This window comes from Bactrocera tryoni, unplaced genomic scaffold, assembly GCF_016617805.1.
Source record: "Bactrocera tryoni isolate S06 unplaced genomic scaffold, CSIRO_BtryS06_freeze2 scaffold_11, whole genome shotgun sequence".
In the NCBI taxonomy this organism is placed as follows: Eukaryota; Metazoa; Arthropoda; class Insecta; order Diptera; family Tephritidae; genus Bactrocera; species Bactrocera tryoni.
In genome coordinates, this window is record NW_024395824.1 from 23363143 (window position 1) to 23388965 (window position 25823).

At 39.8% G+C, this 25823-nt stretch overlaps 2 protein-coding genes across 2 annotated transcripts in view; one reads left to right on the forward strand and one right to left on the reverse strand.

The window, feature by feature from the left end:
* Window positions 1-11637: 11637 nt before the first annotated feature.
* LOC120779881 lies at window positions 11638-12258 on the reverse strand. Its single transcript, XM_040112233.1, has one exon. The coding sequence runs from the start codon at window positions 12256-12258 to the stop codon at window positions 11638-11640; it is 621 nt and encodes a 206-aa protein (XP_039968167.1).
* An 11020-nt stretch (window positions 12259-23278) lies between these two features.
* LOC120779882 overlaps window positions 23279-25823 on the forward strand; it is a 5810-nt gene continuing 3265 nt past the window's right edge. Inside the window, exon 1 of the mRNA XM_040112234.1 lies at window positions 23279-23393. Coding sequence (XP_039968168.1) covers window positions 23279-23393 — 115 coding nt within the window. The remainder of the gene's footprint in view (window positions 23394-25823) is intronic.

Genomic DNA, 25823 nt, shown 5'->3' on the forward strand with positions numbered 1-25823 from the left:
TAGATGGTTGAATTATTTCTGTAGGGGGTGAAGATGGTTGTGTTATTTCTATAATGGAGGTCGATGACGACACTGCGATTTCTTCTTCTTCATAATCCGTTAAAAGAGGTTCACTTTGCTTAAGTAATAATAGTGAAATATTTATTTGTAAAATATCATTACTATTCGGTAATGTTAAATTAAATTGTAGATTTTTCGAGTTTTGGTTTATCACAAGTCCATTATTTTCTACTTTCTTCCAAAATGGTGCCCCGTAGGCAGCTTTGAAAACAAGGAGGAATGATAATAATAGCGAGAGATAAAATTTAAATTCCATTGTGTCATAGCGCTTTGCTCACGACAATTTAAAATGAGGCGTACATTTGAAAAAATGTGTTTATATACTTACTTTTCTTCTTCTTTTCAAAAAAAACATAAGGTTTAAAATTTCTAATTTTATTTTATTTTATTTTATTTATATCATTATCTAGTATACACTTCAACATAATTAATGCTGATTTTAAAGCACAACGAATTTGTAGTTTGTTGATTTTCACATTACAGGTATTATTAAAATGATATTGACAACGTATAGCATCTGTATATAAATTATACAATGTAGACAGATTCATTTCATTACCTTCCATCATCATCTCTTCTTCAATATTAAAGACCGGCTTTTGGAGAAACTCTGCTATCCACATTTGTTTCTCTTGTCCTTTTACATAGACTTTTACATTTTTCAATGTAGATGCTAAATAATTCCTTACTGCTTTGAAATTATCGCTTCCATAAGACCATAGTAAATAGATATCGGGTGATTTTTTTGAGGTTAGGATTTTCATGCGTTAGTATTTGACAGATCACGTGGGATTTCAGACATGGTGTCAAAGAGAAAGATGCTCAGTATGCTTTGACATTTCATCATGAATAGACTTACTAACGAGCAACGCTTGCAAATCATTGAATTTTATTACCAAAATCAGTGTTCGGTTCGAAATGTGTTTCGCGCTTTACGTCCGATTTATGGTCTACATAATCGACCAAGTGAGCAAACAATTAATGCGATTGTGACCAAGTTTCGCACTCAGTTTACTTTATTGGACATTAAACCAACCACACGAATGCGTACAGTGCGTACAGAAGAGAATATTGCGTCTGTTTCTGAGAGTGTGGCTGAAGACCGTGAAATGTCGATTCGTCGCCGTTCGCAGCAATTGGGTTTGTGTTATTCGACCACATGGAAGATTTTACGCAAAGATCTTGGTGTAAAACCGTATAAAATACAGCTCGTGCAAGAACTGAAGCCGAACGATCTGCCACAACGTCGAATTTTCAGTGAATGGGCCCTAGAAAAGTTGGCAGAAAATCCGCTTTTTTATCGACAAATTTTGTTCAGCGATGAGGCTCATTTCTGGTTGAATGGCTACGTAAATAAGCAAAATTGCCGCATTTGGGGTGAAGAGCAACCAGAAGCCGTTCAAGAACTGCCCATGCATCCCGAAAAATGCACTGTTTGGTGTGGTTTGTACGCTGGTGGAATCATTGGACCGTATTTTTTCAAAGATGCTGTTGGACGCAACGTTACGGTGAATGGCGATCGCTATCGTTCGATGCTAACAAACTTTTTGTTGCCAAAAATGGAAGAACTGAACTTGGTTGACATGTGGTTTCAACAAGATGGCGCTACATGCCACACAGCTCGCGATTCTATGGCCATTTTGAGGCAAAACTTCGGAGAACAATTCATCTCAAGAAATGGACCCGTAAGTTGGCCACCAAGATCATGCGATTTAACGCCTTTAGACTATTTTTTGTGGGGCTACGTCAAGTCTAAAGTCTACAGAAATAAGCCAGCAACTATTCCAGCTTTGGAAGACAACATTTCCGAAGAAATTCGGGCTATTCCGGCCGAAATGCTCGAAAAAGTTGCCCAAAATTGGACTTTCCGAATGGACCACCTAAGACGCAGCCGCGGTCAACATTAAAATGAAATTATCTTCAAAAAGTAAATGTCATGAACCAATCTAACGTTTCAAATAAAGAACCGATGAGATTTTGCAAATTTTATGCGTTTTTTTTTAAAAAAAAGTTATCAAGCTCTTAAAAAATCACCCGATACAAGGTACATTGTTTACACATAAAAATCGTCTTTTTAAGTTGTGGCTTTAGTCGCGGTATATAAAATTCTTGTCGGACCATTTGCTGCATCAAGCGATGCTCACCATGTAGTGTAAGCTGGTGAAGGTATATTAGGAATAAATGAGTAAACCGGGATTTCTCAGGTATAATAATGGGATGTCGTTCGTTATAACTAAGGCTGGAGTTCGCTAATCTTCCATTTGCCCTTATTAATCCCTTAGCGTCCAAGAATGGATTTAAAACGAGAAGAGAGCTTCCCTTTTCGAGTGGTCGTCTTTCGACCAACTTTGCTTTCTCTCGACTGAAATAGCGAGTTTGGGTGTAGGTAATGAGACTAACTTTGGCGTGTTGCAAATCGGTATGCGTTAGTTGCACGCAAGGATCATTTGGTATCCCTTTCATTTTTTGTTTAAGTCTTTGGGTGAATTTGTGCATGTAAGCGACTACTCTTAGTGCTCTAGGAAATGAAGAAAATCGATGGAGAATATCATCCTCTTCTGGAGTGATATGAAAATTCTCAATTTTCCGACTTTCCGGCGGTATTATATTACGAGCGGGAGACTTTGACCAGAATTCTTGTGATTCTGTTAGCCATGTTGGACCATTCCACCAGAGTGTAGTGCTGGTGAGGTGCAGTGGCTTGCAACCTCTTGTCCCAAGATCCGCTGGGTTATCTGCACTTGATTTGAGATATTCTGTTAGATACATAGGTCTTCCAGGTATAGGGTTGTTTTTCTAACCATGCTAAAACTATTTCTGAATCTGACCAAAGATACGTTTTATGATCGGTTAATTTCAGATAGGTTTGAACTATTGAAATTAATTTTGCTAACAGAAGAGCACCATTCAGTGCAAGCCATGGCAGACTAAGTGTCTTCAAAGGTGCGACTTTGGCTTTGGCTACCAAGAGGTGTACCGATATTTTGTTATCGTACTGTGTGTTTACGTAAACTGTTGCGCAATAAGCCTTTTCAGATGCATCACAGAAACCGTGTAATTCTGTGTTAGTGTTAAGGGTGAAATTTACCCATCGAGGGATTCGAATTTCTGAAATAGTATGCAAATTGTTAGCAAATTGTACCCATTTTGTTAAACGTACAGGTTTTACCTGTTCATCCCATTCAGTGCCATCTTGCCACAATTCTTGAATGAGGATTTTTGCTTGAATCATTATTGGCGAAAGCCATCCTGCGGGGTCGAAAAGTTTTGCCACCGAGGAAAGTATTTGGCGTTTTGTACTGGCGGACATTGCAGATATTGATTCAATTGTATATGAGAATTGATCTGTTATCGCATTCCATTGAATCCATGGGTTTTTGTTGTACTGGCCGTTTCAAATTTAAGGAAATTTGTATCTAATAAGTCTTCCTTTTTATGTCTTTTATTATTTCGGGATGATTTGATGTAATTTTCTTTAATGTGAATCCCGCTGAATTTAGTGCTTTGATCACTTGAGATAGTGATTCGCACGCTAATGACAGATTGTGGCTACCTGATAAAATATCATCAACATATGTTTGTGTTTGTAACACGGAAGTTGCTAAGGGTAAATTTGTTTCACACGTTTTTGCTAATTCATGCAGTGTCCTGATCGCTAAGTAGGGTGCGCAATTGATGCCAAAGGTGACGGTTTTAAGTTTGTAGTCGCTGATTGGACTATTACTTGATTTGCGGAAGACTATACGCTGAAAATCTTGGTCATCTTTATGTACTAGAATTTGTCTGTACATTTTCTCTACATCCCCGTTAAAAACGTATTTAAACATGCGCCAATTTAGTATTAGCAGCATGAGATCAGGTTGTAAGGTTGGGCCAGTATATAGTACGTCGTTGAGTGATTTACCTGAGCTTGTACATTTTGAGGCATTGAAAAACCACTCATTACTTTTGTTGTGATTTTATCAGGTCGTATTACCCCGTGATGTGGCAGATAAAAGATAAATATCTACCTTTAGATACTTTTCATATGGTACAGCTTCCTTCATATGATTGAGGTCTAGATACTCGTCCATCACATTATCACTCACTTTTCTTTATCAGACTTTTTTCCAAGCTTAGAAATTGCTGGACTGCTGATATTCTAGAGTGACCTAGAGCTATGGTTTCAGGAAAAGTTGGTTTGAATGGTAGTCGCACAACATAACGACCATGTTCGTTTCTTGTTGTTGTGGACTTGTAATAGGCTTCGCATGCCTGATCTTCTTCTGAAAGTTGAGTAGTCTGAGGTAATTCTTCTACTTCCCAGAATTTTTTGAGTTCATCATTTAAATATTCGTTTGAAATATTTTCAACTTCCATTGTAAAAAGAATTAATTTTTTCTGTGACTTGGCCACTTAATATCCACCCAAAGATTGTATTTTGGGCTAACAATTTATTGGATATTTTTTCTATACCTTCAAGAATTATTTGAGGTATTAAGTCGCTACCTAATAACAAATCAATTTGTGATGGGGTATGGCAGTTGGGATCTGCTAATTTGAGATATGAGCATTTTTCCCATTGCTTTTTATTCACTTCACAGCTTGGAAGCAAATTTGTGAGTTGCGGTAGAACGATGGCTTGTGCATCTATTCTTATATCCGCGTTTGGGGAGACTATAGTGATTGGGTAAATTTTGTTTGAATTTTGTATAATTCTTCCACCCATTCCTGAAATTTGGAAACTTGAATTTTTTACAAGCAATTTTAGCCGATTTTGAGCTTTAGATGATATAAAGGATCTTTGAAAACCTTGATCTATTAATGCTCTTAATTTGAATAATTCTCCTTTATGTTCAATAGCGATGACCGCAGTGGGTAAAAGAATTTTGCTTTCATTCTCTGAATGAAGAGCTTGAATTTTGCTGCTTTAGAGCAACATGGTTGTTCTTCCCTTTTTCAGGATTTGAGATTTCGGGATTATCACTTTTGGTTGTAGTGACTAACCCGGTAGTTTTATGAAATTGATTTTGCTTCATATTTTGAAAATTTGTAATATGAAGCAATGAATGATGTCTTCGTTGACAGTACACACAACTAAATTTGCTTTCACAGTCTTTTGTCGTATGAGCATTCGACAGACAGTTGATGCAAAGTTTATGTTGTCTGACAAGATTGTTTTGTCAGAAACGGATAATTTTTAAATTTCTCGCAAGATCTTATATTGTGACCTCCTTTACATATTTCACATAATGATTGTTTGGTTTGACACAAATGTTTGGCTTCTATTAGCGTGCCTATTATATTGTGTATTATTGCTGGCTTGGGGTTTAAAAAAGTTTTTATTCGACTCATTTTGATTATTTTTTTGTTTGACTGTTTTTTTATCAACTCGCTCAGCTATTTCGTACTGAGTTGTTAAGAAGTCTTTCATTTGATGCCATTTTGGCGATTTCTTTCTTGCCACTAGTGATTGCTCCCATCGTAGCAAAGCAGCATCAGGCAGTGTTGCTGCACAAATGTTTACTAGGATAGGGTCCCACGATTCTGTAGAAATCTTTTGTGTTTCTAACACAGATAAACAATTAGTCACTGTCGAGTATAGTTTTTTGAAACTCTTGGCTGGTTTCTTGTTGAAATTTTGGTAAATTCATTAAAATTGTTATTTGGTTGTCTACCAATACTCTTTCATTTTCGTATCTTTCGACCAGTGCTTCCCAAGCCAGATTAAAGTTTTCGTCATTTAGAGCGAAACGCTTGACGATACTGCCAGCTTCCCCTTTTGTTTTGTATCTGAGATGGTACAGCTTTTGAGCTCGTGAAAGTTTGAGATGGTTAATGTATACGGCAGTGAACATGTCCCGGAAGGACGGCCACTGCTCATAACCTCCGTGAAAAACTTCAGTATCACAAGCTGGCACTTTCAAGAACATACCTGTATCTATTTCATCTTTTTGAGTCGTAACTACTGTCGGGGGAGGAGTAGTGGCTCTACATGGCCTTAATAAATTTATTTGGTCCAATATCATTGCCTTCGTAATTTCATATTGTTCGAGGCAGTTTTCATATTTAGCTGACGCCGAAGCTTTTACGTTTTCTGGGAGTTCAGCATCGTCAGTATCTAGTACTGTATCGTATGGTGCCAGAAGGCGTGCCCATATGCTATCTATGCTTTGAATTTTTAAATTTAGAACCGACTCTGTGTTATCAGTAATCGGGGAAGCAGTAAATCTTGTGCAGTTCTAACAAAACTGTCACTTTCAGTTATGAACCTTGACACTAAATTATCTTTGGTTCTTTTTTGTTTGGCACCCTGCTTTGAGCGTGTAGCTTCTGCAGGTGTGCTTTGTGATTTGTCATCATCAGCCATTTTCGGAATTTCTAATAATTGAGGTGTTCTTGGTTTAACCTCTTTCGTTTTTTCAGATTGCATTTATAGAATTAAATTGTAAGCTTTGAGCTTAAAATTGTTTTGCTTTGAAATACAATTAAAAAATGATAATAGGAGCAAATGTGTAATTAAAAATAAGAAGAATAATAGAATTGAACCTTTTATTATTAATTAATTGAATTATATAAATTTTCGAACACGTATTCACCGCATAAATTGTCAAATCGTAAAATATTTGTATATAATTATTTTATTTTTTTTGTTACCGTGCATTGGTTAAAAGTATCTGCGATATACTCGTGATTAATTTGTATATTATTCCTTAGTACGTCTATCTTTTGAGATAAGAACGCAAAAGGAAAGAAATTACTAAGAAAGCAAAAATAAACGTATGTATGTATATATTTATATGCATATAGTTATGTATGCTTAATGTTTGTTTGTTATTTCGTTTCCCTTATAGTTTCGCATGTATTTCAATTCCGTGTTGTTCCGTTTTTTTTTTGTTTAAAGTTCGCTGACCTTAGTAATAAATATATTTTACATATTATTACTTGTATGTAGGTACGTATGTATTTGTAGCCTTTATATTGGTATGTTGGTATATATTAAGGCCGAGAGAAAACGTAAGAGAGATAACCGAGAAATATGTAGTTAGATCGCGATATACATATGTACACATATGTACATACACAAATATCCACTGTTATGTTGTTGTTATATTTTTTTTCCTTCTGCCTTTGCTTATTTTTAAAGCGATCCTGCTTGTTGCTTTGTTAGCACAAGGGGTATCACCAGAACTTGCAAGTAAGAATACTTGACTTTGAAAAAATTTTAGGTTTTTTTTTGTAGTGTGTTTGGAGACACGAAGTAAGCTTGAAGGCAGGTAGTTATGTAACAACAGTTTTTCAAAAAAATTTTGCAGTTGATTTATGTATGTACCATATGTCCATGAATATATGTATATTAATTACGGCATATAAAATTTGGCGCGGAAAGTTTGATTGCCCAAAAAATCTTTGTATGTATGTATATGTATATGCCCATATGTATGTATGTATGTATCATTTATATAGTTGAGTACCTTTACTTACAATATGTGTGCATATGTATGTATTTGCATTATCTTTTTTTTTCCTCACCTTTGCTTATATATTATAGGCGATCCTGCTTGTTGCTTTTTTAGCCCAAGGGGTATCACCAAAACATGCAAGTAATAATACTTGACTTTGAAAATTTTTTTTTTTTTTTGATTTTGGGAAATTGCAGTGTGTTTGCAAACACAAAATAAGCAATAGGCAGGTACCGTAAATTTTTCAATTATTTCGGTACCTATATACATACATATGTATACACCGAACTGTCTAACCGGTGTTTGTATAGAACAGTTGGCTATTTTTAATTAACTGTATGTCGTCTTTACAGCTCAAACTGTATTTTAAACATACATATGCGCATAAATACTTTTATTAAAAATTAAATTGGAAAGGACTCACTTTTTCCTCCGCCAAGGGTTTTTGGGCAATACTTATATGGATGCGTTCTCTCTATGTCGTTTCTCTTTTTGGTTTTATTTTCGCCTTTGATGTTTTCCGTGTTGAGTTTGTAGTCTCCTCCCACGTTGCTGGTAATCCTTGTCTGCTTTTCCGTATGTTTTGGGGTTTTTTTTTCACTAAAATACGTATACGTATATATGTATGTTTTTACGTATTTTCGTCGTTTTCTCCACTGCACTGCACTCTAGCTATGTATGTGCTATTGAGTATTTTATATACTCTTTTTTTTTTTTTTCACAGCACTTTATAGTATTGTCTCTATGTTCTATTGTCACTTCACTTAGGTTTTATTTTCTTTAGTTAGTTAATTTTTGTTAAATCGCGCCCGTTTATGTATTATGCAGAGTTGAGGTTGTTGACCTTGTTTTGTGTTAAATCGCGCCCGTTTATGTATTTGTTAATATCTACCGGCACTTTTCTTCACTTTTTAACTTTTTTGTTTTTTCTTTATTGCGTCGTTATGTATGTATTTAATTTTTTTTTTTTTTCACTTTCTATATTCGTTTGTGGAGTTTTATTTTAGGTGCCTTTCTGAGAGGCTCGAAGGACCATTTGTTCGTTGCACTTAGTTTCTATGTAGTTTGCGGGGTATACTTACTTTGCCTTTAGTTAAATATCCCTTTGCGTATTAATTGAAATAAAAGATTTCCGAATTTCAGTGGGAAAATAGGTAACAATTTATAAAAAGGTATTTATTTCCCTTTGCGGGCGAAACTTCAATATGTGTACAATGCAAATTCCAAACCTTTCCAGATTTGTATAATTTTTTACAATTCACTATTCACTATTCACTATTGATGCTCCTGATGCTGCACTCACACGCGCGACCGGATTGGGAATCCAAATTTGGTTCAGAACCTTGAAACGCTTGTAAATTGGCGGATCAACGGAAACGAGTTGGCGATCAAGAAAAAAAAAGGGCGAAGTGCCTAGATTACCGGCGTAAAACGAATTGTGATACACCCCGATCTAACCAATCCTTTTTGATCGGCTGAGTGGTGAAAAAACGATTATGGTGTGTGTGTAGTGTGGTTTGTTTGTTGCGTGGTGTGATGATTTAGGTTGTGTGCTGAATGTTGTGTTGTATGATGAATGTTGTGTTGTGTGATGAGTGTGAGTTGTGTGATGAATGCTTTGTTGTGTGGAGGGGCGAGGTGCCATGAAATCGCATAAACATTCCGGCCCCCCTAGGCGAATTAATTGCCTCGCGCTGAAACCCGTCGCCTTTCGCTGGTTACGATGATGATGATGTGGTGGTGTCTGCGAACGTGCACCTCGGGATTGTGTAGAGCTATGGGCTCGTCGGCGTTGAACGTGACTCCCGTGCTGATGGTGCCGCTGCTGAACATGCCGGTGACTGGCGGGCGTTGATTGAACCGAGCGTCGAGGAAATCGGTGAAAAAGTGTATAATGCGGTCGGTGGCAGTACTGACACGACCCGTCAGACATGCACTCCAACGTAGCATGCGTGTGTGCCAAGCATGTCATGCAGTGGCCGTGGGCTCTAGCGATCTGTTGACGCTGAGCGGGCGTCATCGCCTTGAAAATTGTACACCGCTTCAGGACATGAGGTCGATGGCATAGGCTGCATCGCGGCGGCACATACTCCTCGAACTGCTCCTCGACCGCTTCCCTCAATGGTCGACCGGATGATTGGCTGGGCGGGCTTGTGCCTTGTTGCCTCCTTGGTGCGGCGATGTGTGCAGCGGATGCTGCATTTGCAGTAATTGCGGACCTCACCGACTGGGGGTTACTGCGAGTTTCTTCTACGTCCATTTCTAGTGGAATAGGAATATGTATATTAAACATGGTTTTGATAGTAGTATGAAGAATGCTACTCATTATATGTGTATATGTGTACTATATACGTATATATAGATGTATGTATTTATGTCTTTATATGACACTTTTATTATATGTATTATATATTATTTATATATGGATTTTATTGTTTATTATTAATCGCGTTCATTATGTTTTCGGTTTGTACAAACGCATTGTAAAACGGTGTATTTTTAATTAATTATTGTTTGATTTTATGCATGCGTTTGCGTTCGCTTGTTTTCGGTGATCAGTTCTTCGGTATTTGGAAGAAAACACAATTTCACTAGTGGTCGAGTTAGTAGGCCAGTTTGTTTTCGTACATCTACTACTCTTATATGGCCATCTCGTCCCCGATGTACCTTTTCAATGCGACCTAGTCGCCATTCGGTTGGGGGAAGGCATTCGTCTTGTATGATGAAGCATTCGCCTGTACTGGGTTCCTTCTGGATCGTTTTCCATCGATATCTCTTATGGAGATCTTTAAGATAGTCCTCCTTCCATCTGTGGCTGAATTCATTATGGAGAATCTTGATTCTTTCCCATCGATTTATTAAAGTAAGTGAGTCTCCTTCTGTCTCAGGTATGGCGAGAAGAGGAGCTCCTCTGAGGAAATGTCCAGGTGTAAGAGCTGTGAAATCGGAGGGATCTTGCGAGAGTGGTGATATAGGTCTTGAATTTAATACGAAATATCTCCTGTCATCAAACAAACAGTCGTCGCACTCGCGACTTGGCACTCACGTCACTGTTGACAGTCATAACTTTGAAGTTGTAGATAATTTCGTCTATCTTGGAACCAGCGTAAACACCACCAACAATGTCAGCCTAGAAATCTAACGCAGGATAACTCTTGCCAACAGGTGCTACTTCGGACTGAGTAGGCAATTGAGAAGCAAAGTCCTCTCTCGACAAACAAAAACCAAACTCTATAAGTCACTCATAATTCCCGTCCTGCTATACGGTGCAGAGGCTTGGACGATGTCAACAATTGATGAGTAGACGTTGCGAGTTTTTGAGAGAAAAGTTCTGAGAAAGATTTATGGTCCTTTGTGTGTTGGCCACGGCGAATATCGCATTCAATGGAACGATGAGCTGTACGAGATATATGACGACATTGACATAGTTCAGCGAATTAAAAGACAGCGGCTACGCTGGGTAGGTCATGTTGTCCGGATGGATGAAAACACTCCAGCTCTGAAAGTATTCGACGCAGTACCCGCCGGGGGAAGCAGAGGAAGAGGAAGACCTCCACTCCGTTGGAAGGACCAAGTGGAGAAGGACCTGGCTACGCTTTGAATATCCACTGGCGCGCTGTTGTTAACTCGGCTATAATCGCGTAAGCGGTGTCTACGCCAATTAAGAAAAAGAAGATATAACCGATTTTCCTGCATATACACATTTAGAAATCCATATCAAGTTGCTTCAAATCATTAGCTTAACATATTAAAGTTAATAAACCCTCATCATCTTAGATAGATACATAATTGGGGAATGCACCGCGACCTTAGGTCTATTGTGCCCTCTCCTAATTCACAGGGACTCACTAACCCCAGTATATTGATAAAGTCAAATAACCTACTGGGTGCTAGTGAGGCGGTGTGATCCCTATTCGGAAACATGGATCCAAGGGCTTTTAACCTGCGTCTACAGACTGCTGTGCAGTCGGTTAGCAGGTGTTCCGGTGTTTCAGGCTCCCTGTCGCTAAACCGGCAGTTGGCGCAAGCTGATAGACCCATGTTAAATAAATGTCTTTTCTGTTTGCAGTGGCCGGTGTAGAATGCGACCAGTAGCCTGAGTTTATTTCTTGGGAGGTTAATTATTGATATAAACCTATTCCCTGTCCACTCTTTCTTCCTTACGGAGCAGCTCCTTTACGGTATGGTAGCCGACCCCGGTGAATGGTTCGGGCCCTACCATAATGGTTGAAGCTGCAGAGCGGGCGAGCTCATCAGCCAGTTCGTTGCCGGCTATTCCTCTATGACCAGGCACCCAAATTAGTTGCACCTGGTTTCGTTCAGCTAGGCTATTCAGCCGTTCTCTACACTCCTGCACTAGTAGCCATTTGATCTCGTAGGAGTAGATTGCTTTTAGTGCCGCTTGACTATCGCTGATTATGGTTATTCGTTCATTGCGGTAGTTGCGATGGAGGTTTATCTCTATACACCGACTTATGGCATAGACCTCTGCCTGAAAAATGATCGGAAAGCTACCCATCGTTATGGAGAGTTTGGTGCGTGGACCCGCGATCCTTACCCCAATCCCCTCCGACGTTTCCGAGCCGTTGTTGTACCACTTCAACGTACTATCCCTCAGCGTTAGCTCAAGAGTGGAGTCGTTCCACTCATTTTTGTTGCCGATGGTAACCTTGAACTTCTTCGTGAAGTTAATTGTTTTGGTAATGTTGTCCTTTGGGAGGAGGGCTATTGGAATATTACCACTAATCACCTCCATCCTCTGGGATGAGATTACCTTACCTTTTCCACACCCCTCTGCTGTCACTTGCAGAAGTGTGTGCTTGGCTACTTGACCGATCACCAAATGAAGCGGTGTGAGTTCCATCAGGACCTCCAAAGCTGCCGTAGGCAAGTACGCATTGCGCCCGTCTTACAGACACAAGCTAGTTGCTGTAACTTCGATAATTGAGTTCCTACCGAAGCTTGCGACGCTATTGAGGCCCAGGACACCGTCCCATACGTGATTATCGGTCGCACAATCATGGTGTACAACCACCTTACGATCCTTGGCTTACAGCCTCAGGATTTACCCGCCAGCCGATTGCACACCATTAACGCCTTTGTTGCTTTTACCAGGGTCTGGTTCACATGCACCGCAAAATTGAATCCAGCGTAAGACCAAGATGTTTGACCCTGCTAGTCATCTCGACCTCTCTACCACCAAGTGTGAGATTCCTGAGACCGGGTAGGGACCTGCGTCTCGTAAACGGAATTACGGTCGTCTTTGAGGGGTTGATACTTAATTCAACTCCACTACACCACCTCTTTGCCAAGTTTAGACCTCGTTGTGCCAGGTCGCAGAGAGTGTCCTCAAATTTACCTCTGGCTGTGATTACAATGTCGTTCGCATACCCTTGGCAGCGGATTCCATTGTCCGTTAGCAGTGCTAACAGGTCGTCCACGACTAGGCTACATAGTAGTGGTGATAGCACACCACCCTGTGGGCAGCCCTTTGTTGTGCCAAGACGAATCCTTGTAACTTCTGCTGTGGTCTCAGCAATTCTGGTGCGCAGTACGGCCTCTATCCATCTACGCACCGGTGCTGCCACATTTCTTCTCTCCAGTGCCCTGGCTACACTCCTGTGATATGTGTTGTGAAAGGCACCTTCGATGTCCAGGAAGGCGCATAGCATCACTTCCCCACTCTCCAGTGAACTCTCAGTATCCGAAGTTAGCTGGTACAGAGCCGTATTGGTCGATCTTCCCGCTCTGTATGCATGCTGAGCAGCAAGCAGGGGTGCAATCTTCAGCGCCTTCGATCTTACCTCATAGTCTATGATCATTTCCATAGTTTTTAGTAAAAAGGAAGTTAGACTAATTGGCCTGAAATATTTGGCCAGCGAATAGTCCTTCCTTCCTACTTTGGGTATGAAGATCACCTCAGCCGTCCTCCATGACTCAGGGATATACGCCATTGCGAGGCTCTCCCTCAGCAGCCGCACCAGGTGTGGCAGCAGAATCTGCTCACCCTGTTGTAAAAGCGCTGGGAAGATACCATCCACTCCCGCAGACTTAAACTTCTCGAACGAGGCCAATGCCCACTTGATCGAGTCCGCGGTGAATATTTCTTTCGCGATTGCCCCGTAGGAGCGAGATGGCCTGTGTTCAATTACGAGTAGACACTGGTCTTCCGGAATAGTCTCCGGGAAGTGAGCGCGCAGAAGCTCTGTGGCTCTGTCTTCTGCGCTGACCGTAAAAATCCCGTCTTTCCTTTTAATTGCTAGCACTGTGTCAGTCTTGCCTCTAGCCAGCGCCTTGTGCAGTCGAGCTGCTTCTGGTGTGGAGGTGACATTTTCACAGAATCTCCTAAAGCTAGCCTGTTTAGCAGACCTAATCTCCTTATTGTAAAGAGTGAGGTTGCTCCTATACTTTTCCCAGACCCCTGTACGTTTTGCTCTATTAAATAAACTACGTACTTTTTTCCTGAGGTCTGTAAGCTTCCTTGACCACCAGGGACAGTTGCACCTGTCTGTGGGCACTTTTAGGGGGCAACTGTGATTGTAAGCGTTAATAATGGACCCGTTCAGCGCAGATAACCTGCTCTCTATTCCCGGGCCCGTAACGCTATTGTCAGTCTGCCCCTCCCTACTCAATTCCTCACTCAGTCTCCCCCTGAAGGCGCTCCAGTTTGCCCTCCGAGGGTTGCGTCTAGGGGGCAGTTGTCTTACCTCTACCTTCAGCGCGAACCTTACAATTCTGTGGTCTGACAGGGAGGGCTCCGCCGAGACCCTCCACCTGGAGACCCAACCGCTTGCAGGCTCGTTACTGAAGGTAATGTCAAGCACTTCCCTTCTGCTTATCGTTATGAAGGTGGGTTCGCACCCCACATTCTCTATTGCTAAATTGCTACCTACTACATATTCCAATAAAGACTCACCCCTCGAGTTGCAGTCCGTACTGCCCCACTCTACGTGGTGGGCGTTCGCGTCGCAGCCGATGATAAGGGGCAGCCTGTACCTCCTGCAGTACTCCACAAACCTATCCACCACCACGGGGAGTGCTGTGGTTGCCTCCCCCAGGAAGTAGGCTAATGCCAGGACGAAGTCCTTGCCTTCATAGTCTCTGGCCTGTACCGCCACCAGATCCTGCGTCAGGAATTCTGAAATACGGAAGAAATTAATATTTCTCCTGACTACTATACAAGTTCTAGGTCGCTCGCTAGAGTGATCCCAGATTACCTTGTTGTATTCTGTCTTGAGGGCTTTGACCTCTCCTTTGAAGACCTAAGGCTTTTGAATCAGCAGGATGCCCAGTTTTTCCGCTGTAAACCTGCTCGTAATGACAGCCGAAGCTGCCGCCGCGTGATGCAGGTTCACCTGGGCAACTTCCATATCGACGGCCACTATAATAGTGGTTCGATGAGGGGCAAGTCCTCATCCCCGCCGTCGTTCGCTCTGCTGTCCATGAGATCTCCTAATCCATCGAGGAGTTCCTGGGTGGAGGGGAGCTCTGCTCCCGGGACAACTGAGGCGTTCGAGGTCGCGGCAGGCGTGGCCTGCTCAACCCTGCTTACGCTGGGTTGTTCCGCGACCTCCTCCACCTGCATACTCTCCACCTCCGAGGCCGCCACAGTCGTGCCCTGTCTGGCATTGCCTTCGCTTGGCTGAGTAACTGTCTCAGACGCCTCCTTGCTCCCGGTGGACGCAGGCTTGTAAGGCCTTATGACCACCATGCTGTACCTGTACAACAGGCGGAAGCTCGCTGCACGGATGTACCTGTACGAGTCGTCGTCCACGTACAGGTGTAGTCTCCATCCTTTAAGTTATCCTTTATCCTCGACTTTGCTGCTGACAATACACCAGGCCGAGATGCTGAGGCCCCGGTTCTGGTTCTTAACCAGACCCAGAGCAAACTGGTAGGGCTTGTCTCCACACCGGGGCAGGAACATCGTCATGCTATGCATGACCGGTATGTCCTCCGCCCTTTTTGCACAGAGGACGGGACCCGTCCAATCTTCCAGCTTTGGGGCAAACTCCCGCAGCCAGTCGGCGGACATCTCGTTCATGCAGTCCACTAGCATCATGCCACCTGCAAAATCCACCCCGAGGAAGGACGCCGCGTGTTCATCTCCCCTGAATACCTCTTTCATGAGGAGGTCCTGGAGCACGGTAAGCTGCTCCGATTCCAGCGCCTCCACCGGGGCTCCTGCGGCGTTAACTGCCCGCTCTTCCGCTTCACGGTCTGTGGATAGGTAGCTGCACTGGCATGGCCACGGTCAATTGCCCGGCTGCCTTGCGCACGAACGGACGCAGTTCTGGCAGGCTCCTTTGTAGTGGGAGCCGTGCTCCTTTTGCTTTTACCTTTGGCCAAGGCTTCCGCCACCTCGGGGGTCTTTCCGCCCCGTAGGTGCCGCAAGTACCACTTTAGGCTGGCCCCGCTCGTGCCCTTCCTACGAGGGTCATCGGACCCGCCGGGGTTGCCAGCTGCCGGGAGAGGGCGCTGTCCTCCCCTCCTGCGCCTTCTTCTTCTCTTGCTCGCGCCGTCGGTCTCTGCCCGACATGACTCCCCTAAATCTGAGCAGCTGAGCCTGCTGCAGGGGGTCCTGGTGGTGCTTTTAGCTCCATCCGCGGCCTTCGACGCTTGGACGCTGCTGCACGAGGGCATGTCGTCGTCATCTTTCATGGCATGCTCCTCGAACAGCGCGCGCTCTTCTGGCGAGAGAGCATCAAGAAAGCTGAACTTCCGCTTAGCTCCTTGACCCCTCCCGCTTGCATCAATGGGAGTTGCTGTTTTTAGTATGGTTTTGGTTTTTTTTTTGTTGTCGTTCATCTTGTCCTTACGACCCTCGAACGGCAGTGCATTTGGAAAAAATTCAAAATTATGGAATTTAGGACATTTAGGTATAAAACCGATTTTCTTGCATTTAAACATTTAGCAATCCATATCGAGTTGATTCAAATCATTAACGTCACATATTAAAGTTAATTAACCTTCTTCATCTTACAGAAGTTGACACAAATCCATAACGGCAGTGCATTTGGAAAAAAATCCATAATTTTACATTTAGGTATAAAACCGGTTTATTGCATGTACACAGTTAGAAATCCATATCGAGTTGTTTCAAATCATTAGCCTCACATATTAAAGTTAATTAACCCTCATTCCAGAATTTTACATTTTCTTGTGTTCGTTGCACTTAGTTTCTATGTAGTTTGCCGGGTATACTTACTTTGCCTTTAGTTAAATATCCCTTTGTGTATTACATTAAAAGAAAGATGTCACAATTTTAGTGGATGCATAGATATGTATTTCCCTTTGCGGGGGAAACTTCAATATTTTTTATAAAATGAATTTCAAGATATTTCAGATATGTATATACAATTCTGGGTATTCGCACTACACTGTTCACTGTGGACTATTGATGCTCCTGATGTTCCAGCTTCCTGCGCACACACACACACGACCGGATGAGGAATCAAAATTTGGACCAGAACTGTTAAACGATTATAAGGTGTCGGATCAACGTGAACGAGTTGGCGATCGAAAAAAGCGAAGTGGTTTGAATACCGGCGTAAAACGAATTGTGATACACCCCGATCTAACCAATCCTTTTTAATCGGCTGAGTGGTGAAAAAAACGATAATGGTGTGTGTGCAGTGTGGTTTGTTTGTTGCGTGGTATGATGATGCAGGTTGTGTGCTGAATGTTGTGTTGTATGCTGAATGTTGTGTTGTGTGATGAATGTGAGTGTGGTGATTAATGTGGTGTGGAGGGGCGAGATGCCATGAAGTCGCATAAACATCTTGCATATACACATTTAAAAATCCACAACGAATTGCTTCAAATCATTAACGTCACATATTCAAGTTAATTAACCTTCGTCATCTTACAGAAGTTGGCATAAAGCCAAAACAGAAGTGCATTTGGAAAAATTCCACAATTTTACATTTAGGTTTAAATCCGATTTTCTTGAATATATACATTTGGCAATCCATGTCGAATGTCTTCAAATCATTGGCTTCACATATTAAAGTTAATTAACCTTCTTCATCTTACCAAAGTTGACATAAAACCACAACGGCAGTGCATTTGGAAAAATTCCAGAATTTTACATTTAGGTATAAAACCGATTTTCTTGCATGTATACATTTGGCAATCTATGTCGAATGGCTTCAAATCATTAGCTTCACATATTAAAGTTAATTAACCTTCTTCATCTTACCAAAGTTGACATAAAACCATAACGGCAGTGCATTTGGAAAAATTCCACAATTTTACATTTAGTTATAAAACCGTTTTTCCTGCATTTAAACATTAAGCAATCCATATCGAGTTGATTTAAATCATTAACGTCACATATTCAAGTTAATTAACCTTCGTCATCTTACAGAAGTTGGCATAAAGCCATAACGGCAGTGCATTTGGAAAAATTCCACAATTTTACATTTAAGTATAAAACCGATTTTCTTGCATATACACATTTGGCAATCTATGTCGAATGGCTTCAAATCATTAGCTTCACATATACAAGTTAATTAACCTTCGTCATCTTACAGAAGTTGGCATAAAGCCAAAACGGCAGTGCATTTGGAAAAATTCCACAATTTTACATTTAAGTATAAAACCGATTTTCTTGCATATACACATTTGGCAATCTATGTCGTATGGCTTCAAATCATTAGCTTCACATATTAAAGTTAATTAACCATCTTCATATTACTGAAGTTAGCATAAAGCCATAAGAGCTGTGCATTTGAAAAAATTCCACAAATTTACATCTACGTATAAAACCGATTTTCCTGCATTTAAACATTTAGCAATACATATCGAGTTGATTCAAATCATTAACGTCACATATTCAAGTTAATTAACCTTCGTCATCTTACAGAAGTTGGCATAAAGCCATAACGGCAGTGCATTTGGAAAAATTCCATAATTTTACATTTAGGTATAAAACCGATTTTCTTGCATGTACACATTTAGAAATCTATATCAAGTTGCTTCAAATCATTAGCTTAACATATTAAAGTTAATTAACCCTCATCATCTTACTCAAGTTGACATAAGACCATAACGGCAGTGCATTTGGAAAAAAATCCATAATTTTACATTTAGGTATAAAACCGATTTTCTTGCATGTACACATTTAGAAATCCATACCAAATTGCTTAAAATCATTAGCTTATCATATTAAATTAACTAACCCTCATCATCTTACTCAAGTTGACATAAAGCCATAACGGCAGTTCATTTGAAAAAAAATCCATAATTTTACATTTAGGTATAAAACCGATTTTCTTGCATGTACACAGTTAGAAATCCATATCGAGTTGATTCAAATCATTAGCTTAACATATTAAAGTTAATTAACCTTCTTCATCTTACAGAAGTTGGCATAAAGTCAAAACGACAGTGCATTTGGAAAAATTCTAGAATTTTACATTTATACTAATATTATAAAGAGGAAAGATTTGTACCTTTTTTTTAAGTAGGAGGTAGCATCGCAAGCCGAAGTGCGGGACTTTAACCCGCTAAACCGAACCTACTCCCAGCTCAAGACTCTCCCACGGAGCCACCAGATAAGGTATTACTTCATGGGAAGGACGAGACATTTTACGTCTCCTCTATAGCACGGACGGACTAGCGCCTATTCCGCTGTACCTGTCTTAATATTGTCGTGATGGAAGCTGCCGCTTCGCGAACAGCTTTCCACTTCTCAGAAGACTGACACATAAGTGCAGTCAAACTTTCCACCATTAAACTACCACCTAGTGCTGTTTCTAACTTTTCCCTTATTTTTTGAAACCGAGGAAAATAGAAAAATACGTGTTCAGAGTCTTCTATTGACTCCATACACATCGAACAATACGGACTGACGTCATAAGGCAAGCATGTCCACTTAATATTTGGGTGAGGTGGAAATCCAGGTCCCCTTGTTGTCTACTTATCCACGTGTGGATGTCAGGTATGAGTCTGTGGGTCCACCGTCCTTTAGTTGAGGTTTGCCCCCGTTGCTGTCATAGAGTTATGCTCTTATTTCTCTCTTCTCTCTTTTGGGTTTCTGTAATTGGCGCTGATAGTTCATATAGTCTCGCGAACTCGTCTCCCTGGATGTCTATAGGCGGCATACTAGCTAGTACTTCAGCTGCTTCGCTGGAAATAGTTCGGAAAGCACTTGTTACTCTTATTGCTGTGAGTCTATGCACCGCAATTATTCGCCTGGCATACGCTTTTATGTCTAGTGCCTGTATCCATACTGGAGCTGCATACAGTATAACTGAGCTCATCGCTTTTGCGATTAGAAGTCGGCGGCTAGAGCGCACACAGCCTCTATTTGTCATCATTCTTGATAGGGCATTATAAATCTTATTTGCTTTATTTGCTATGTTTGCCAAGTGCTGCTTGAATTTCAGTTTGGTGTCCAATATTAATCCTAAATACTTCAACTGTGGGTGTGAAGTAATCACGCACTCGCCTATAGTGAGAGTTACTTCTTCCTCAATTTTCCTGGTGCTTACGAGCAATACCTCCGTTTTGTGCTCAGCCAGTTCCAAACTCATGGACGAAAACCATTGGCGTAGACCATTTATGCATTCGTTACATTTATTTTGCAGGTCATCAAGTTGTTTAGCTTCTGCTACCACTATTAGGTCGTCCGCGTATGCGATTAGCTTAAAGTTTTTTGGTTGTGGAATTCTTAGCACCCCATCATATACTAGATTCCATAAGGAAGGGCCTAAAGCTGAACCTCTTGGTACTCCACTTGAAATAGGGTAGCTCTTGATGCCTTCGGTGGTGTCGTAAAACAGTCTTCTATTTTCAAAATAACTCATAACGATATTTATGAGGTACTGTGGGGCGCGTATTTCATTTAAGGCTGCAAACTTGTTTGTCCATTTAGCAGAGTTGAATGCATTCTTCACATCCAGGGTTATTAGCGCACAATATTCTTTTGTACCACCTTTCCCTCTTTTGCCGCTTACTGCACTTTTCGCAGTGTCGACAACTTCTTTTAGTGCATCGATAGTGGACCTCAGTTTCCTGAAGCCGTATTGTCTTTCTGATAGTCCGCCGCCTTCCTGGATTGCAAACTCTAAGCGGTTTCTTATTATGCTTTCGTACACTTTGCCCATTGAGTCGAGCATACACAGAGGTCGATACGAAGAGGGTTCATCTGGTGATTTTTTTGGTTTTGGGATTAAAACCAGACGCTGGACTTTTTCCGCGTTGTACATTTTTGCGAAAAGAGCGGGCTTTGAAATTATGGCTACCTTTAGTGCTCTATTTGGTGTGCCAACGATTCCAGGCGCTTTGTTGTTATTGACTTTTTTTGCTATGGCCAATAATTCTTCTTCTGTAACCAATAGGGGTGACTCAGGAGCTTCGTTTTGTCGCACAGCGCTGGTAATCAGGGCGTGCGTCGGAAATAATGCCTCCACGGTTTTCTTCATGAACGAAGCGCATTTGGGTTGCTGCCACTTGTTTTGGAATTTTGACATACATATTTTATAAGCTGTCCCCCAGGGGTCTATATTCGCTTTTTCACAGATCTTTTCAAAGCAGTTTCTTTTGCTACGGATTATAGCTGACTTTAGAAGCTTCTTATGGCTTTTAAAATCTTCTTTGAAACGGTTTCCGTTTTCGCCATTTTGATTGCGTTGTAGGCGACGTCGGGCTGAGTGACAGATTTGTACCTATTTTTGTATGTTTATATGTTTGTAATGAATAGGCTCAAAAAGTACTGGGCCGATTTAAAAAATTCTTTCACCAATAAAATGCTGCGTTCTTCCAATTTTACGTAGGCTTCATTTCATTTTGAAAAAAATTTGGTATCCTTGGTAAAATTTGAACAATGTAACGGAAGGAGTAGAAAAATGAGTCTTAAAATGTCTTTCGTCGAATGCGCTGCCGAAACTATTAGCGATAGAACAAAATAATGTACAACAATATTGAAGAACATCATAATGTCTACAAAAAACTCCGCGGTAGCATATGTCCAACTATTGTAGTTATGTCACTACAACAACTTTTTTCATTTTAAACATTAATGAAAATGCTAACCAAATTCAAACCATGCTATTTATGTGTTTATATTAATCCTTATCCAAATAAATTATTTTATGGTCAAGACCATTTAACTACCTATAAAATAGTTTTTAAATTGGACTTTCCATTCAAAAGATATTACGAATTAAAAAATTCAAAAAGTAAACAAAACCGCCATAGCGCCGTGGCCGTTGTTTGCGATGCATTCTGAAAAGCGCGCCGGGCCATAGGATGTAAAGTATAGAGAAGGTGCAAATTGAATTCTGTATGATGTTCGATTTGGCGGCTAACAGAGCCAATAGAATTAAAGTAAGGAATTCGCCGTTGTCGCTGCTATTTAGCAGAATTGAGCACATGCAGTGGCAAAAATATATGTAAAACGACTGAATTTATGCCAGAATAAATAAAGAGAAATGCTTTGATGAAAAATATACAAAGCATTCTCTGAGTCACATATGCGTGATTATTTTGTATTATATGAACCATTGTTTTCTGGAAAATGGTAAAAATTTTAATTATTTTTACAAAATCGGGAAAAATTAGGAAACGTTTTTTTAATTTTATTTTTCTTTAATTAAATTTTTTAATTCTTAAATAAATTAATATTTCAAATAAATTATATTTATTTCGACTATTAAAAAGTGAAGAAGAAAATTGATGACCTTCATGAAATATGCATATTCGCATTATTTCGTTATCATTTCCAAATTTGTACCAATAGAATTTCTATGACACATGCATATGTACATATGTATGTATATTATTTCTTTGGCACATTTGTCTGTATGTTTACGAAAGCAAATGCGAGCCATAAACATATGTACATACATTCATAATAACAAGTGTCGCACGCTTCTTTCGCATCTCCGTTGTCACGGTCAACCAATGGCCGAAACTTGCGTTTTGTCAAAGAGTCAAGTGCTGAACACATTGAGCACGACAGACTGCAAGCGACATCTGTCAAATATTAAATTACAAACGTTCTTAGGGACACAGTTATGTAGTTGTGCAGCTGCCTCAATACCTGTGTCCCTAAGAACGTGTGTATTCTAATATCTGTAGCGCTCATTGGTTCAGCACTTGTGTGATGATAGAAAATACAAGCTGTGCCGAAATAAATAAACGAATGGCCGCCTATTGACCGCTTCCCTTGCCGCTGTAACAGCTTCGCCTACACACTAGCGTAAATATGTATGCATATGTATGAGCTTGCATACATATCGACGCAGACAAATGCGGCGAATTCCTTACTTTGAATCTAACAAATGTTCGACATCGAACCTGCACCTTCTCTATACTTTACATTCTCTGGCTGATAACCAGACATTGAGATTACGGCCCTAAGAAACTAAATTAAGCACATATTATGCGACTATATACATATGTATATACACTAGGGTGAGCCATTTTGAGCCAACCTTTTTTTTCAACTGAAAAACAGGCTCAAAACTTTCGAAATGTGTAAAAAAAGTCACTCAAAAGATGAGCTCTTAATATCAATATAAAGAGGTGCCTCTTTCAAATTTTCTGTTTTCCATATAAATTACATGGAAAAAAATCCTTTTTTTTGTGGTGGTTGTTGTGCGGAAGTTATTATATGTGCACGCGATGGTTGCCAGTAGGGATGGTAAACTCGATTCCGATTCTACTCGAAAATCGAGTTTTCTCGTCAAATGATCATAAGTCATAAGAGAAGGCATGCAAGCAGTGTATGCATGCGCAAACAAAAGCACATATGCAGTACCATCGACATGTCCATTGAATATTGCAAGACTGGTGAAGACGTAAAGGGGTTCGCCGACGCTGATTGGGCAAACGATTCGTCTGACAGAAAGTCGTACACAGGGTACGCTTTTTACTTAGGAGGTAGTTCTTTTTCGTGGTCCTCAACGAAGCAGAACATCACAGCTTTAAGCAGCACTGAGGCTGAATATGTAGCCTTAGCAATGGCAGCAAAAGAGGCAATATACTTGCCAGCAGACTATTAAGTGAGATAGGCTGGTCAAGCTCAACACCAATAACGCTATATGGTGACAACATAAGCGCACAACATATCGCTCGCAATCCAATTCACCACAAGCGTACAAAACACATAGATATTAAGTATCATTTCATTCGTGAAAAAATTGAAAGTAATGAAATCAATTTGAAATATGTATCCACAGATAAGAATGTTGCCGATATCTTAACAAAGTCTTTGTCTAAGCAAAAGCACTGTAATTTTGTAAAAATGCTTGGATTAAATTAAAGTTTTGTTAAAAGTAGATATATAAGCTTAAGAAGAAGTGTTAAAATTGTAATCTTATATATTAATATGGCAACCTTCTTAATGATGTTGTCAGTGTTATAGACTCCTAATTGTAACCGTAACATTGTACATTGAATTCTGTTCAGTTCTTATTAAACCTTCAAACCATCAACCAGGGATAATGGGATGCCCAACTTATTCCAGTGTGAGAGCGCCTCAAAATAAGCGTTTTTTATAACATTTTCCATTGCGGCCACATCGAACAAAATAAGAATTTTTGGGCATTTAAATTAAAACGCCCAACGTTTATTACGATTGCAAATTATTATATATTGGACTTTTAATATATGGCGATACCACTTAAATCCTTTTTTATGATTTTATGATATATTAAAACAACTGACTTTCGATCTTTCAATACTTAATAAGGTGAATTAAGCCTGTTACTTGTCAATTAATGAATGTTTTTAATCATTTGTAATAGAAAATGATTTCTATTATGCATCAAATTACAAAACGTTTCATGAAATATGTTTTAAATTTCGCATTTTCTGCTGTTTTTCTTTGTTTTAAATTTTTATTAACGATCTTGAACGGCGGCAACAAATTTCTCCGTTCACATATATTTTTCGTATAATTTCAATCTGGCCGTTCCAGAAGTCATTCCAATTGCAAAACGTCAAAACCTACCCAATCCAGTCAACTGTCAAAGTTCGGTAGGTGAGCGGCTCTCACATTTCCAGTGACAGGAGAGTTGGGCATCCCATTATTCCTGCCATCAACACTGCCTTTTCTTTTATCCGTGTGGTTCTCTCCAACATGTATAATTGAATTTTTGTTAAAATTTTGATTTAAAAACTTGAAGTTTAAAGCAAGCAAAATAAATTAAAAATGAAGTAAAGTGGGGCTAAAAGTCATTTTCGTGGGGATTAATTCCTTTTTTTTTGTGGGGATTCTGTCATGTAAGAACACCCACGTTTGGTGGGGCTTAATTCATTTCGATTAGTGGGGATAAAATCAATTTCATGGGGTTTAATGCATTTTTTTCGTGGGATTCCGTCATTTTTGGTGGGGAAAGATTCACTGAGAAATTGGTGGGGCTTAAGTCATTTTGCCCGGTGGGGGCTAATTCATATACCCATCTGTTCCATGTAGTCAGACTTCAGTGGAACGTGCCTTTAGTGCTCTTTTCGTTAATTTTAACTAAGCTATCGTTCCAGGCTCAACGCACAAAATATCAATAATTTGCTTTTTGATAAGGTTAAAATGAAGAACTTTTTAATAATATGAATTTTTCTTAAGGTAATTTTTCATCAAAAAATTATCAACTTTATTTATTGAATTATTTGGGTTCTTTTTCTATTGAAATATATACATGTTTTGTTTGTTTTAATAAATAAATACTTACTTATGCACGTACATATGTATGTACAAATACGGAAAATAACTAAATAAAAATTTGAGTGTCTATTCTTTATTTGTAAATACATATATGCTTTTCCTTTTTTTTTTTAAATAAGAGACAATACTAATAACAAGTAAAAAAGATGAAATGATGTTCTCTTGCGGAATATTACTCATCAGAGCAAGAGCGTATTTTGATGGTTTTACGAACTCTGTTTTAGACATTATTCCACCAGTGTAAAACTTCCATCAGTGTAAATCGAAAGTTCAAAATTTCGAGAACGGAATCGAGCGAATCATTATTAAGCTACACGAACTGTTACAGCATCGTTTCCGTAAACTTCACAGAAATTTCATTGGTGGCTTGCATTACATTCTTCATTTTTACACTAAAATTTCAAAAATATAGCGAATTTATTTATTATTTTCACCAATTTTTGAACAGGCGTAACTTTGATTAGCTCCCCCAAATTTAATTTTCTTTCAGTCACCGACTAAACCTCGTACTGAGCAGTTGAGTTAGCGTCTTTCTCTGAGTTTATAGCTATTCATATAGCTCTCTTTTGGTGTTTTTTTTTTTGCACCCAGGTCTGCTTACTTAATTAATACTTATTTTAAGTGAGAAATATAATCCAATACTTATA

Excerpts from the sequence above, each read along its gene's own strand:
- LOC120779881 (XM_040112233.1), bottom strand. The coding sequence starts at position 12,258 with ATGGAGGTGATTAGTGGTAATATTCCAATAGCCCTCCTCCCAAAGGAC.